General features: G+C 39.4%; 1 protein-coding gene across 1 annotated transcript in view; it reads right to left on the reverse strand.

Moving 5' to 3' along the window:
- LOC138161569 (collagen alpha-4(VI) chain-like) overlaps nt 1–15,203 on the reverse strand; it is a 168,409-nt gene that overhangs the window by 120,631 nt on the left and 32,575 nt on the right. The window contains exons 10-16 of the mRNA XM_069088300.1: nt 11,403–11,737; nt 9,979–10,057; nt 8,218–8,363; nt 7,979–8,071; nt 5,020–5,073; nt 2,353–2,424; nt 1,739–1,765 (exon numbers count right to left, since the gene is read on the reverse strand). Of these exons, the coding sequence (XP_068944401.1) occupies nt 1,739–1,765; nt 2,353–2,424; nt 5,020–5,073; nt 7,979–8,071; nt 8,218–8,363; nt 9,979–10,057; nt 11,403–11,737 (806 nt within the window). The remainder of the gene's footprint in view (nt 1–1,738; nt 1,766–2,352; nt 2,425–5,019; nt 5,074–7,978; nt 8,072–8,217; nt 8,364–9,978; nt 10,058–11,402; nt 11,738–15,203) is intronic.

The following is a 15,203-nucleotide window of genomic DNA, read 5'->3' on the forward strand; positions in this document are numbered from 1 at the left end:
TAACAACAGAAGCATTAGTAATAGTAATATGAAAAGAATGAATGATAACAATGATGACAATGCCCATATAACACTGGACATAAAATTGGTTCCTAGAAATTTAAGGACAATAGTTTCAATGGATGTCAACATACTGAATACACAATCTCTAAACTACATGGAAAGAAAAGTCTTCAAAACATAGATATCTAGTAGAAATTTTAAAATTTGGGCTATATGTTGACATATATTATTCCTGTCCTCCTGTCTACTACTGAATTTGTCTGAATGAAACTTTTAGTGAGTCTACAGACAATGAGTTTACATCTCAAGACTCCTACGTAACTACATTTTCCCATTCAAAAGCCATTTTCTCATTTGCCCAAGAGTCTACATAACATTAAATATACAAGATGAAAGAAAAATAGCAACTTGTCCTTGGATCCTTTCTTAGGCCCATCAAAAAAGATGGGAATAATGAGATAACAGTCATCACAATAATAACAATAACAACTCCCATTTAGCACTTAAAGGTTTGCACACTTCTTCACAACCACCCTATGAGATAGGAGCTTCAGGCATTCTTGACCTCAGCATGGCTGAAGCATTAAATAAGGATGGAAAACATTGGTTTAGGATGAAGATTCAGCAGAGTCCACCACTCTCTTCCTTCTCCTGGCTTAGCCCATGCATTAAGGACATTCTTTCTCTGTGCACTCTTATTGTACAACGTGATAATTACCCACTCCATAAGGGAGCTATTAACTTCTATATTATAAAGTCTTCAGAGAACATCTAGGCATGCTCTGTTTTCAATATGGTACATGATGTTACGCAGATAGCTAAAACAAAATGGCCTAGAGGAAGACCTAGGCTCAAGTCTTTATTCTGACGCTTGCTTACTGCATGACTTTGAACAAGTCACTAACCTCCCAATGTTCTGAGCAAATCTCTAAGACTATAAATTGCAGAGAAGATGCAAGATTTAAATCCTTTTGGCTAGACTCTTGCTTACAATTTAGCTTTCCTGATAAATGTCCCTTCTACCATCATCACTGAAATTCACAAATATTTATCGAATGCCTACTGTATGCTATGTTTTAGATTAGAAACCTATAGTTACCCAATGTATTGGTCACTCATCTGCTGAAGTAGAGATTTTTAGACCATGGTTAACAAATATATGTTCTATTTACCACAGAGAACAAGTTAATCAATCAGCTCTCACAGACCTGTGTCCTGCACAGCTTTACCTAGGCTCCACCAAAGGGGGAGCCAGGAGTATGGATGTGATCTCATGTCACACGGTGACACCAGCCCTGTCTGTTTCTTAGCAGGCAAGCCTGGCTTTTCCCAGATTTGCCAGTGCCTACCCTGCTACCCTGGATTCAACAACTGACACTATCAGGCTCTCTAAAAGCCAACTCCCATCTCACCCTTTACCCTACTGATCAGGACCTCAGACAAACCTTAAGCTTAGGCCCATAATTGACCAGACCATCATGGGAATCATTTAATCAAAGTTGGAAACATTCAAAATTCATCATACATCATTGCCTTGGACAGTGTATACACAGCTCATCAAATACTAAGCTACTTGGCCCTGAATTTTGGACCTGCAACAACAGTAACATTTCCTTTTGATTTTCCATGAATTTTGTAACCTTTCTTTATTGAAGCAAAGTAAGAGACAAGATTTCCTGCTGTATTTATTCAACAGAAATTAATTTCCATTTCAGTTAGAAAAAAAAGTACCTACCTTTTCTCCTACAAACCCTCTTGATCCCTGAATTTTAGAGAAAATAAGAGTAATTAAAATGAGATATAGAAATAAACTATGAAAGGCTCATTAAACCATTTGTGTTATTTATAATGAAGAAAGACAAATATGACATCAAAAGTTAGAACTTCTCTCCTAGAGGAACTGACAAGCTAGTGATATCTGACCATTGAGAAGAGAAGTTTTCTTGCCAACACACAGCAAGGTGGGGCAGGAAGAAGCCATAAATCAATTCTAGACAGCTGGACTCCTCCAGATAAGAAGGGGTATTACCTAAGGATGTGAATTTAAAAAGCCTTTTCTTAGGTAGGGTAGTGGGGGAGGGAAAGGGAAGAGGTGGGGAGAAACCAGAGAAATCTACAGGCAGCATTGATGACCCCAATCTGCCACCCACAGTGACACTGACTGCCCGGCCTTACTTAATATAGACACTCCAAAGGAGTGATGAGAGGATGTTAGCTGACTAAGAGCCAGCACTAAAGAGTCACATCCTGAACCAAGTCAGGGGGTAAGAGTCCTGCAGAGCTGTGGAGATGATGGCAAAACAAGGCAAGAACGGTGCTTCACCCTTCCTTCCCCTGGGCAGTGCTCACCTTAAGTCCTCTTACTCCTGGGCACCCTCCATCGCCGCGAGGTCCTGGCAAGCCAGTAGGGCCTCTTTCTCCCTGTGGGAATAAAGCACTTCGGACTGCTCCTGCACAGCTGAGGAAAACCAATCATCCCTCCCAGACAACACACCAAGCTCTAAAATCTGAACACGTCCTCTGGCTGGCTGGCAAGTTCTTCCTCTTCACCTCCCAGCCAGCAGTCCTTCCTGGTCCCCTTAATGCTGGTGCCGTGCTCCTAAGCTCACCTCCCTGTCGTTCTGTCTGCAGCTTATCTGGCCCCAGCTGTTGGCAAGCTGTGACCCCCCCCCCCGCCTAGACTGTGAGCACCTTGAGGACAGGAGCTGTTCTGATTTGGGGGTTTGGGGTTTTCCCTTTCTGGGGACCTCCAGTGCTTAGAACAATGGCTGGCACATAATAGGTGCTTAATTAAAGGCAAGCTGATTGACAACAGGGCAAGAAAATCAAAGAACGTTAGAGCCGAAAGTGAACTTACAAATCTTATAATTCAGTTATCTTATTTTACAAGTGATGAAATTGAGGCTTGGGGAGGTGGGACTTGAGCCCAGGTCTCTTTGTTCTTGATCAAGTGATTTTTTTCAGCTACACCATCCTATCTCTATAGCTACGTTGATTCATTTTGTTAATTTTGACAAACAAGATGACAAAATGTGAAGTTAGTCCATTTACTTCAGCATTATTAACCCATCAGAATCCCATGGGACAGTTGGATTCATGACTAGGGAACTAGTCATCATGGAAGGAAGGAAAGAAGGAAGGAAAAGAAAGAGAATGGAATCCACAAACTTGACCAATTTATGGCAAAATCATGAGCTATACTGAGTGAATTATTTGTGAATATCAAAAAATGAAGTGTGATGATCTTTTAAAAAACCAACATGACTTCATCAGGAACAGGCCATGACAGACTAAGCCTATTTGCTTTATTTTGGCAGGGCTTTGACAGGGATAAGATCAAGGGAATGCTGTAAATGCTAGCAAAGCATTTGATAAAGTCTCTCATGCTGGTCACAGACAAGATACAGAGATGTGGGCCAGCTGATGCTACAGTTAGGTACATTTAGAACCATTTGAATGGTGAGACCTAAAGAATAGCCATTAATAGTTCAATGCCAATTTCAAGGCAGGTCTTAGTGCTTTCTGGGGATCAGTTCTTGATTTTGTGCTGGTTAACATTTTTATCAAGGATTTGGGTTAAGACACAAGGGACACACTCATCAATTTTACATATTACACAAAGCTCGAAGGGAATGCTTTCCTCTTTGGGTGTACATAAGGCATAGAGTAGAGAGTAGTTCATTAAAAATATGTGAGGATTTTTCACCACACCAATGCAATCCTTTGAGACCAAAACAAAGTCAACTGCAAGCTCAAAAGCATTGTGATGTTCAGCCAAAGAAAAGACTATGAAATCTTAGGCTTCAGTAAAAGAGCCCAAAATAGGGAAGTGATAGTCCCATGATGCTCTGCCTTAGAATATTTCTAGAGTATTACAAGGAGCTCTAGGTACCACATATTAGAAGGAAAATTTATAAGCTGGAGAATGTCCAGATAAGGGTCACTAGCACATGCCACATAAGGATCTACTGAAGTAACTAGAATATTTAGCCCAGAATAGAAAATATTTAGCCCATGGTAACTGCCTTCAAGAAGCTGAAGGGCTATGCAGGAAGATGCTATCTGTATCCAGAGAAAGAACTGATAAACAGAAGTATGTATAGAATAACTTTACATATGTGTATGTATATATATTATATATATATATATATTTGTGTCTAATGATTTCCATTTCTAGGGTGGGGGAAGGGAAGAAAAAAAGAAATTTATATGATAATTTTGTTTTATATTTGAAAAGAACAGCAAGTTGTACATAATAGACTTATAGTTTCATATGCAATCATATTTTTATTGTATTATGTCATGGAAATCTTGTTTTAGTCCGTAAATTAAAAACAATATTTCAAAAAATAATTTGAAGGGCTAGAGTTAGACTTGTTCTATATGAAGACAGACCAGCCCAATGTAAGCAAAATGACCTAAGGATGAGTATCACCCCAAAATGGCATGGGGCTGCCTCAGGAGGGAGCAGGTGTCCTTTCATTGATGGTTTCTAAGCAAAGGACAGGTGACTGCTTTGGAGGGATTTTGTAGAGAGAAATTACTTTTTAAACCCATCTCTCCCATTCTGTTCAGGTACTGATTGGGCTACAGAGACTGTGAGATTCCTTACTAACTGTGGGAACATATGGGATTCTGAGAACGTTACTTTTTGGTCCTCTTGAAGGTTTTAAGCCATCATTATCTAATTTAATAAAGATTCCACCTCCACATTATCATCCTCCAGCTGCATGCACACAAGTCAACACATTACTTAAGGAAGACTCACTATAAAAGATCATGACATAATAACCCAATTTTATTCTACATGGATCTCTCTTTACATCAATCTACCTGGTATAGAAAACTTATGATAAGGAATAGTTTTAATTTATACTTCTTTTTAACTGCCAAAGTGAAACTCTTTGAAAGTATAATTAATAACACCATTGGAATGACCTTGGTTCAGTGAGGTAAGCAGCTGTGGGACTATTTTCAACTTTGTTCTTCAGTATCAAATTAAAATTTATTACTTACAGGTCCACCTTCATCACCAGGATAGCCAGGCATCCCATGGAGACCTGTCTCTCCCTGAAAACAAAATAGAATTTAATTCTTAAAATTCATTTAGCATTGTTCCTTGACTCTGTTGTTAATTCAAATTGATAAAACTATTGCTGGTTCCCTGGAATGACATAATAAATACACTTTTCTACACTGGAATTGATCATAGAAACCTGAGGGCTTCTTTCCCTCTACAGAAAAAAAAATTTAAATCTATTCCTATCTTTCCTAAACTTGTATAATAATTATTTCATTGTAAGATTATCCTTCAGTTTGTTAAAAGTAAATGTTTAGAGAAAAATTCTACTCTGAAAATGATGCCCATTTAAATAATTATAATAATGACAGAACATCATAAGCTAACTCTTTCTCATCCATGGAAATGGAAGGGTTTTGTTTTAGTTTTTTTCTGTATGTCTCAGATGTTTAGTTTTATTGGGTCTTTGACCCCTCTTGCTATGTGAATTCACCCTATTATACATAGTATAACCACTGAAATGAACAGCTTTGAATGCTAGCTTGTAGTAAGAGGAAAAAACTTTCAAAATGACAACTGAGCCAACATTTATTTATAAACATGCAAATGGAAAAACAAAATAAGGTTAAACTGAATGCTATGTAATGATGATGTCTGGTCTTGGCCCTGAAGAACAGATGAGAAAATATACCTCCCTCCCGTTTTGTAAAAATAAAGTTCTATGGGCATGGGATATATCACATACTGTGAGACTTAATGGATATGTTGGGTTATTTTTGTTGACTAGATCTTTTCTTTTTCATTAAAAAAATTTGTTGTTGCAAGGGATGACTCTGGTAATGGATAAGGAGATGGTTAGGATTGAGTGGGAGAAGGGTTTTTTTTTTAATGAAGGTGATATGAAAGCCAAAGATATCAATAAAAACAATTTTGAAAAAAATATTTAAATCAAGTTAAAAATAACCAGTGAGCAATCTTCTATTCATAACCAACCTATGACTTAAAAACTGACCACTGAGTCCCACCAAAAAGGTCAGAGAGAGATAAGTTCATTGCATTTCCTGGACATGCCTCTCTTTGCCATTGTTTAATGTCTGTGGCCTGGCAAGAAAACATCTTTAATGATTCCCAGGCTTGATTCTTTAGTCTTGAGATGCTGATTATAGAAAACTAAATGAGAAAGTCTAGTTCTAAAACAAAAAGTTTATTTCTCAAAAAATATATATGACCAATCTTGGTGGCAGAGGGAAAACAACGAAACATACTTCCCATTGATGTAAAAACAGTGACTATGGATGTAGAATGTTGCAAAGGCCATCACATATTGTCCATTGGCTCTGTTTAACTGACTTTATTTGTTATAAAAGAGAATTCTATCTGAGGGCTCCAGGAGGCTGAAAAGTAACTATGGAGCAAAAAGTAAAAATTATCAATAAAACAAATTTTAAAACGTTCAATTCTGAGAAGTCACTCAAATGTTAAAACTTGTTAAGAATACCCAAAGATTGGGGTGGCCAGGTAGCACAGAGAGTAAGAGCACCGGCTACAGTGTCAGGATGACCTGGAGAGCAAATCCCGGGCTCAGACACTCAGCACCACACCCAGAAATAACTGGCTGTGTAACCTTGAGCAAGTTACTTAACCCTGATTACTTAAAAAAAAAAAAAAAAAAAGGGATACCCAAAGATCAACTGGAGGAGCTGTTGGGTTCTAAAAGAATCCTTCAGAAAAGTCTTTCCCAATGAGCAAAAGTAAAAAGATAATACAGAACCAGTGGGTTCATCTTAGATTTTGATACTGATCTAGCATTACACAGCAGCCATAATAATTAGGTCCCATTTACTGTGGGAGCCACATGGAGAGTTTTAAAGCCAGTTCAGACAAAACCCATTGGTGTTGGACAAAGGTATAGGACATGTCTAATCACTAAACCACAGAGATAACCGAGGCCTGACCAGAAAACTTGTAAATCAGCTGGCTTCTCAGACAGATCAGTGTTGTCTCAGTCTGTAGATACAAAAAACTGTCAAAGTGGGTATGTATGAGATGCACTTACTATTAGTCAAATGTGTGGGACAAGGGAAATATTTTGTGGCCAAGTGAAAACTTTACGGCTGTGGTTAGATTCTTGGGGGCAGGAACTATGTCTTAGTAACCTTGAGACCTCCATAGCATGTCTTTCATTCAATAACCACTGAACGGTAATGAAAGTGGTCTGATAGGTTGTTGGAGCCTATGTGCCCAAATTGAGTGTCATGTATATAAGTCAGCTGAGTGGCAGAAAGAGCTGAGACAGACTCTATAATAGTTCTCCAATTGGGTGACATGTGGCTACCAAGTTTATTGCAACCCTGTAGTATGCCCTGGACTCCCAAGTGGGTCATCATTTCCATTCCTGCCCCACCCCCGCAGTCACCTTGGTTTGGATAGACCAATCTTGGCCTTATCTTACTCAGTTCCAGGATTAGACCCACACTTTCTTGATATCTCTAGCTGGGGTTGGGGGAGGAAGGGAAACAATCCATGCCCTCAAGTGTGTCTTCACCTCTTAGAACATAAGCTCCTTGAGGGCTTTGAATCCTCTGCACTCAACACATAAGAAGAGCTTAATAAATATTCATTCAATTAAATTTCAATTGAAAAATACCATCTCATTCAACCCTCTCCTTTTGCAAATGCAGCAAATGAATCTCAAGAAACTGAATGCCCAATGTCACACAAGTGTGGTATTGTGACTCCAAGGTGTCACCAGCCTAAGCTTATTACCTGTCCACTGGACCATACAGTCTCCTGCTAGCAAGAGTTAAACTATAACTGGAGAAGAGTTTATACTGTCACCTCAATACCCCAACAGTTTAGAGTTACTCGCCAATCCTACTTTCTATTTCAAAAACAGGACCAAAGTCAGAAAGAAATGGTTCTTAGTAGGTAGAAGACATTGAGAAAGCCTCTCACCTTCCTCCCACGGTTCCCTTGTTCTCCTGAGTTACCATACTCCCCCCAGATTTTGCAACTGACTTTACAGCATTCTCTTTCTACAACTGTGTCCTAGAAAATAGAATTTTAAAAAAAGAAAAATTTTCATTTTGTCATTTGGTATCAAGTTTTAAAAGAAAAATAATTTTAAGATCTAAATTCTTTTTTAAATTAATAGACCTCAGTGTGGGAGGGCATGAATGTCCAAAACAACTTACAAGTTGCCTCAACAAAAGGTTTGGAAGAGCTTCCATTGTGACACTCAGAGGTTGCTTATAACCAAATCCTCGGCCAAATTCAATAGCCTGGAGTTCTTCTAACTTCTGCCCACTTTGCAAACCAACTAATATAAGTGCATGGAGACCTTCAAAGGAAAAACAAGTTTAGAAGAGGGGCTTTTGAATATTTTGCCTTTATCCCAGACCTGCATACAGATACAAGAAATCTGCTGAGTCCCCAAAATACTGATCTACCCATCCTATGCCTCTGATGGTCTCAGCATAGTGGACTAGAGAACTGGACACTTAGATCTGGAAGGGACCTCAGATGGCACAGGGTTCCACCCCATCATTTTACAAATTAGGTTCCTGAAACCCAAAGAAGGTCAATAAAGTGCTTAGGAACACACAGGCTGGAAGTGGATGAAGCAGACTCAGAAAAGAGCTAGGTTCAAGTCCTGTCCCTGATACTTAGTAGCAGTGACATTGGACAGGGCTGTACAGTGGGAAGGAGGCTGAACCTAGATGAGACACAGGGCCTGAGCTTGAATTCTGACCTGACACTTAATACTTGTTTGACACAGGGCAAATGATTTAACCTCTCCAGGCCAGAGTGTCCTCATCTGTAAAATGAGAAGGTCATACTAAATGGTCTCCAAGGTCCCTTCCATTTCTACCTCTGTGGTTCTCGAAGCCTCAGTTTCCTCACCTGTAAAATGGGGATAATAATACCCTGCAGAATCTAACTTGCATGGTTATTACTGTGGTCAGATGAGACAGTGTACTTATAAAAGGCTTAGCAGGAGCGGCCAGGTAGCACAGCGAGTAAGAGCATCGGCTCCAGTGTTGGGATGACCTGGGGATTGAATCCGGGCTCAGACACTTAGCACCCACCCAGAAACACCTGGCCATGTAAGCTTGAGCAAGTTACTTAACCCCAACTGCTTAAAAAAAAAAAAGGCTTAGCAGACCATAGAGATGTCAGTTAATAATGTTGCTTAGTGTAATAATGCTTATGGCAAGCTTACATAGAACATGGGGTGTCATCCTCACAACCACCCTGGGAGGGAGGTGCTGTTATTATCCCCACCTGACAGATGGAGAAACTGAGACAAAGAAAGGCTAAGGGACTTGCCCAGGGTCATACTGCTATGAACCATTTGAGGTGGTGCTTGAACTTAGCACTTCCTGACTCTACACCAAGTCAGAAACTTTTGTGCCACATATTAATCCACAAGGCAGTTGTTTTGGTCGTTTTTCATTTGGTTTTGCTCTCAGCATGACTTCTTTTCCATTCAGTCTGATTTCTTATAGGCCCTGCATGCACAGATTCACCTCACATGTACTCATTTGTTAGCTTTCATTTACTTGTCTGTGCACCAGTAGCCAACACTTTCACAAAGGACTGGTTATATGAGAAGCTTTAAGGTCAAAGGAAACAGGGTGGGGCAGTCTGGAAATCAGAAGGAAGGTAATGTCTACAATGGGAGGGAGACGGCTAAATTCACATTTATATCATGTTACCAAGCTTGAAGAGCACTGGACAAACAACACCTCACTGGGGTCCCACGACGGCGTGGAAAAGTTCAGGTATTATTACTCCCATTTTCCAGAGGAGGAAACTGAGGCTCAAAGAGGTTTAGGTACCTTCCCATCGCTTCACAGCCAGTAAGCATCAAAGGCTGCACTTGAACTCCAGTTCTCTTGACTAGCACCCTATCCATTACAAGACACTGCACCATTGGAGCTGTCTTGCCATACCTTTGAGACGAAGGTACTTGGAGATTCCTTTTAGTCTTTCCAAACCATCATCCAATCCATCTGTAAACACTAAGAGAACCTGTTATTCAAAAAAAAAAAGTGCTGAGCAGATGCATCTGTCAAAAATGTGATTCGGGTACATCAAGGTCCACCATCCATCTTAACCACCTATGTTAACTCAAAAATCACTTTTGTAGGTTTGGGGTGGACATTTTCAAAAACACTGTCTCTTCATCTGTGACACTGACCCCCACCATGTTTTGACTTAGGCCCATTGGTTTGGGCGTTATGTTCCCTTACTTGGGGAATGGCTGAACAAATTATGGTATACCCATTAAACAGAACACTACTGTGCTATAAGAAATGAAGAGACGATTTCAGAGAGAGTTATATGAGCTAAGAAAGAGTGAAGTGAGCAGAACCTGGAGAACAATTCATACTATAACCTCAGGGCTGGACCAACAAACAATTCGGATAGAACTCTGGTCAATGAGATGATGAACTATGATTCCAGAGGACTGAAGAACAGTGTCCGGAGAGAAACGATGGCCAAGGATGCAGAATGAAAAGTGGATTTGTGGACACAGCTAACATAGAATTTGTTTTGCTTAATTAACTATGATTATGGTTCTGTATTTCTTTCCTTTTTCCTCCTACTTTTATTGCATGGGGAAAGCAGGAAGGACTGAAAGATAAATGGTTGATAACAGAAAATATTATTTTTTAAAAAGAGTACATTGTACTATTCCTCCACTTTGCATTATAGGGGGAAGGTGGTAGAAAACAGTTGCCCAGGATGAACAGGCATGGATAGGAAACATTAGAGGGAACATTCACAGCGATGAGATCATAGACCCACCAGACTTTCTGAAGTGGCTAAAAACAGCCAATGTACTGACCTGGTAAATATGCAAGCAATAACCTGGGAGACAGGAGCCCTCTCTAAAGGTAATGGCCCTTCTAAAGTCATTCAACTTATACATAAGGGGAATCTGTGCACTGGGAGAATGCAGACAAATCGGAGTCTCCTTATCAATTCTTATTCAAGAACATGTGGGTTAAGAATATGAAATTTCCAACAATGAAGAAAATGGGAAATAGACATTTTAATTATTATACTAGACCTATGATTTCATCACTATAGGGAAAGTCCAATGAGAACACTCCCATCATCAATGGAGAGAGGTCCTGTTCTGTAAGTTATAGTCCTAGACAGTGGTTTTGAAGCCCTGAGAGCTTATGTAACTTGTCCAAGGTCACAAGGGCAAAATGTGTCAGAGGCAGGATTTGAACAGTTTTTCTGATTCATAGGACAGCCCTCCATCCACTCCACACCACTACTAAATATGGGAAATTAACCATGGGAAAATGCGTATGGAGTACTGTAGGTGGACTGAGTTTAGGCTCGAAATGGCAGCCTCTACCTTCACTTTAGCAGAGGTCAAGCTGAAAACCTTCTCTCCAAGGGACCGCACAAAAGCCGCATTCATATAGTTGTTCTCCAAGTCATGCTGGTCAAAGAACTTCTGGATGATTTCTTCACTGTACTTCTCAAAACCAGAGTCAAAGCGAGACCGGCCCTCGGGAGTGGGAACATGGTAATGCAGTCTCATGTTGAGTGGAGTGCTGGTCATGCAGCTGATATTGGACATCAGGGTCAGTCTTTGCATCAAGTCCGGCAGCCGCTGCTTCAGCCTCTGCTGCACTAGGCGGACTGAAGAGGAAGTATCAAGTCCTACCGAGATATCGATGTTGCATTCTGTGCAAGGGAAAAGACAAAACAAAAACCAAAATCAAGCAGGCTAGGAACAATTTTGCAATTTCTAGAACTTCCCCCAAACTTGTGTCAAAGACACAACCCTGATTCAGCGCTATAACTTCGGAGGACTCAAGACAAACCTAGTCAGAGTTAATTTGTATTTCTTTGTATCCCATAGTAGGGGATATATAGGTAGTAGGGGCTTAATAAATGCTTGTTGACGATGCTCTGCCTGTTCCATTGTAACCATCCTTTCACTCACACAACAAACATTTAAGTACCTACTCCACACTAGGCAGACTTGCAAAGTTGTGTGGTTGACTTTCCAAACACCTTCTACTGACCCTGTGTAGAGGGAGCCTTCAGGAAGTAGAGATGGTAGGCACAATGGAGTTAACCAGGAGGCTGAGATCAAGTGAAGAGTCATCACCACTAGCTAATGGATACAGGGGACTCGGTAGAAAGGACCCAGGCCCTTAGAGGATGCCATATTTAAAAAACCTAGCAATTTACTTCTGACACAGAAAAGAAAGATCACAAATACAAGAGAAAATTAAACAAGCACATTTCTGGAAAAGATAGAGGGAATATTGGTGAGGCTTCTTTTAAAACAAAAATAGAGACGATGATGACAAGGGTAGGAAATGGGAGTCTGTATGAGAATACCACCCATGAGAAAAATCATAGACACATCAGGCATTCAAGAGTAGCTGGGATCCAGCCATGATTACTTTGGATGACATCCTCCTGAGATGGTTAATCATCATTTATGTCTATGAATTGAGAGCATATGCTTTCCTCTCCCCTTGATAACAGAATTTTATTTTAAAAAACTCTATTCACTTGCAATTCGCTGTGGGATCCTGTAATGACAACCTGTACCAATGGCTGCCTTCTGACCATGAGATACTTATGTTCTTGCAATCATCCTGTGTCCACCCTGTTTGTACATGGCTGTTTGCAGATTGTCTCTCCTACGGTTAGACTGGAAACTCACTGAGGGTAAGGACAGCTTTTGCCTTTTTTTTTTGTATGCCCAGTGCCTCACACATAGTAGGCATTTAATAAATGCCTGCTGACACAACTTGCTGTGTGGTTGTGTTTAAAATCTATTTTGTGGTTGGCTTTATTTTGTAGAGTTGTTTTTTTTTTTAGCCAGGCACAAATTTACTGCTGGTCACAAATATCTAACACACAACGTTTAGAATTAGAAAACCTCATTCAAGTCCTTATTACTTCACTAACTAGCTGTGGGCTCTTGGACAAGTGGCTTTAACTCTCAGCCTGAGTTTTCTTATTTACAAAATGGGGATAACCTGCTTTGCCTTCCTCACAGGATGGTGAATCAAATGAGATAATACATGTAAAAAGTTTTATAAGAAGTATGAGGTGTTGACTTTGAGATCAGGAAGATCTAGTTTCAAGCCCCACGTCAGACACATTCTAGTCATGTGACCTTGGACAAATCATATACGTTCCCAGTGCCCCCAGATAATGGTCTAAGAATAAAATCTGCAGAACAGGGCCAATCTTCATTGAGGACAGCAGTTTCCTCATTGGGCATTCCCTACATCAATGACATCAAAAGTCCAGACCCACACTTTCTTTTCTTTTTGGAGGGAGGGTCTGTGAGTAGTTGGGCTTTGCTCAGGTCCCCCATTCCTCTGGAAATAAGAAGCACGTCACTTCAAGCTGTAGTGACTGTACATTATACATGGGCAGAGGAAATTTACTTACAGGGAATTCCCTATATCACAGGCATGGTGACTAAATTATGGTAACTGTGAAGTCACAGGTATGATGACAAACAAAGGTGTATATAATTATGACTTAATAAGAAGTTTATGACACAAATAAAAAGCAAAACTCAAGAGTTAGACAACACCCAAAATGAACAGCACTACAACAGTCACCCCTGGTTATCTTGTTAGTTATGTGTTTTCTGAATTTGGAGGAACTGAAACAAAGACATTCGATGATACATGGAAGGAACTAAAGAAATCATGTAATCGAATACTTTCTTGAGACAATTACCAACTAATCACAGCTGACTACACTAAGCTTGAAGTTTTGCTATGAATTTTAAGATTATCCTACTTGACCCTTAGCAACAGACCTGGAAAGAAGGCACTACTAAGATTATTGTCCCCATTTTACAGCTAAGAAAACTGAGAAGCAACATGCTGTGCCCAGGGTAACATAGCTAGTAAAGTACCAGAAACAAGATTCCCATCAGGATTGTACCTGATTACTGTTCCAATACATTACATGGCCTCTACAATCAATAAGGCAGTCTGAGGTTTTCAAATCCCTGTGTCTTTTACATATAAAAAGAAAATATGCCTTTGTGTCTCTCAAGTATACATTCAAAGTTCTGATCTTAGACAGTTATTTCATAGTGTTCTAACAACACAGAGTACCAGACCAGGAAAACTCTTTGCTTCTCATTAAAAGTCTCTACCATCCATCTCACCAGCTTCTAGCATAGTTGGGCTTATTAATTTAAATTTAATTTAAATTAATTTAAAAAGAGACCCTTAACGACAAACCTGGGTAGATAGCTTAGAGTTAACCTACAGAAGTGATACATCAATTCACACCAAGAAACTAGATTCCTGAAAACATCTGCTTCCTCAAGATTCTTCAAAAATACTTTCATTGAGACGTTAATTATATTTCATGCTAATAAATGTCCTGGGAAGATTTCCTACTGTTTTAATACCAAGCCTTAGACGTGATTTTTTTTTCTTACAAAGTAAGTATACTTTGTAATGGCTAGATTGATGTAAACATACTTTATAAATAGCTAGATTGATATATAATAGTCATTAATTATAAGGATTTATATGCTTTTTAATCAGAGCTAGATAAATCTTATAATTTCTATGTTGGTCAATGGAACCTCCCCCCATTCCTAAAATCCAGAGAAAATATTGAGTCTAAGAGAAAAAAAAACCCTCAAGTTTTATCATAAAATGGAGTTTTAGGCTTCATCTTTGTAGGCAAAGCCAAGTTATAACTCTAATGAATGCTGACAACCCAACTGTGATTCTTTGGGGTTGGGTTTCTTTTATTTTTTGGTCTCCATTAACTAAGTCATGATTACCTTTTGATTTTGCCTTAGGAATATAGGATATTGATACCTTAATTCCTTCTTCTTTTTGAAAATAGCCTTTTAACCTTAGTCAACCCTCTAGGCCTCTGTCTTCCTCATCTATAAAATGAGGAGGTTGGACTAGCTGGCCTCCAAGTTCCTTTCCAGCTCTACATCTAGGGGCCTTTGAGCCTAAAATAGTACTGCCTGAGAGCTGCTGATGAAAGAAGTCTTGTTTGAACGGAAGCAGAAGAAACAAAGCAGAAACACATTTGTGGTTTCATTAATGTAGCTCTGCCAAACCAGGGTTCTACATAATTTTTTTTTTACTGGTACCAACCTGTGATTTTATTGGTGTAGTAAATGCACAAT

The sequence above is a fragment of the Petaurus breviceps genome, unplaced genomic scaffold (assembly GCF_028583685.1).
Source record: "Petaurus breviceps papuanus isolate PSGF00001 unplaced genomic scaffold, PetGlider_PUasm1.0 185, whole genome shotgun sequence".
NCBI classification, from domain to species: Eukaryota; Metazoa; Chordata; class Mammalia; order Diprotodontia; family Petauridae; genus Petaurus; species Petaurus breviceps.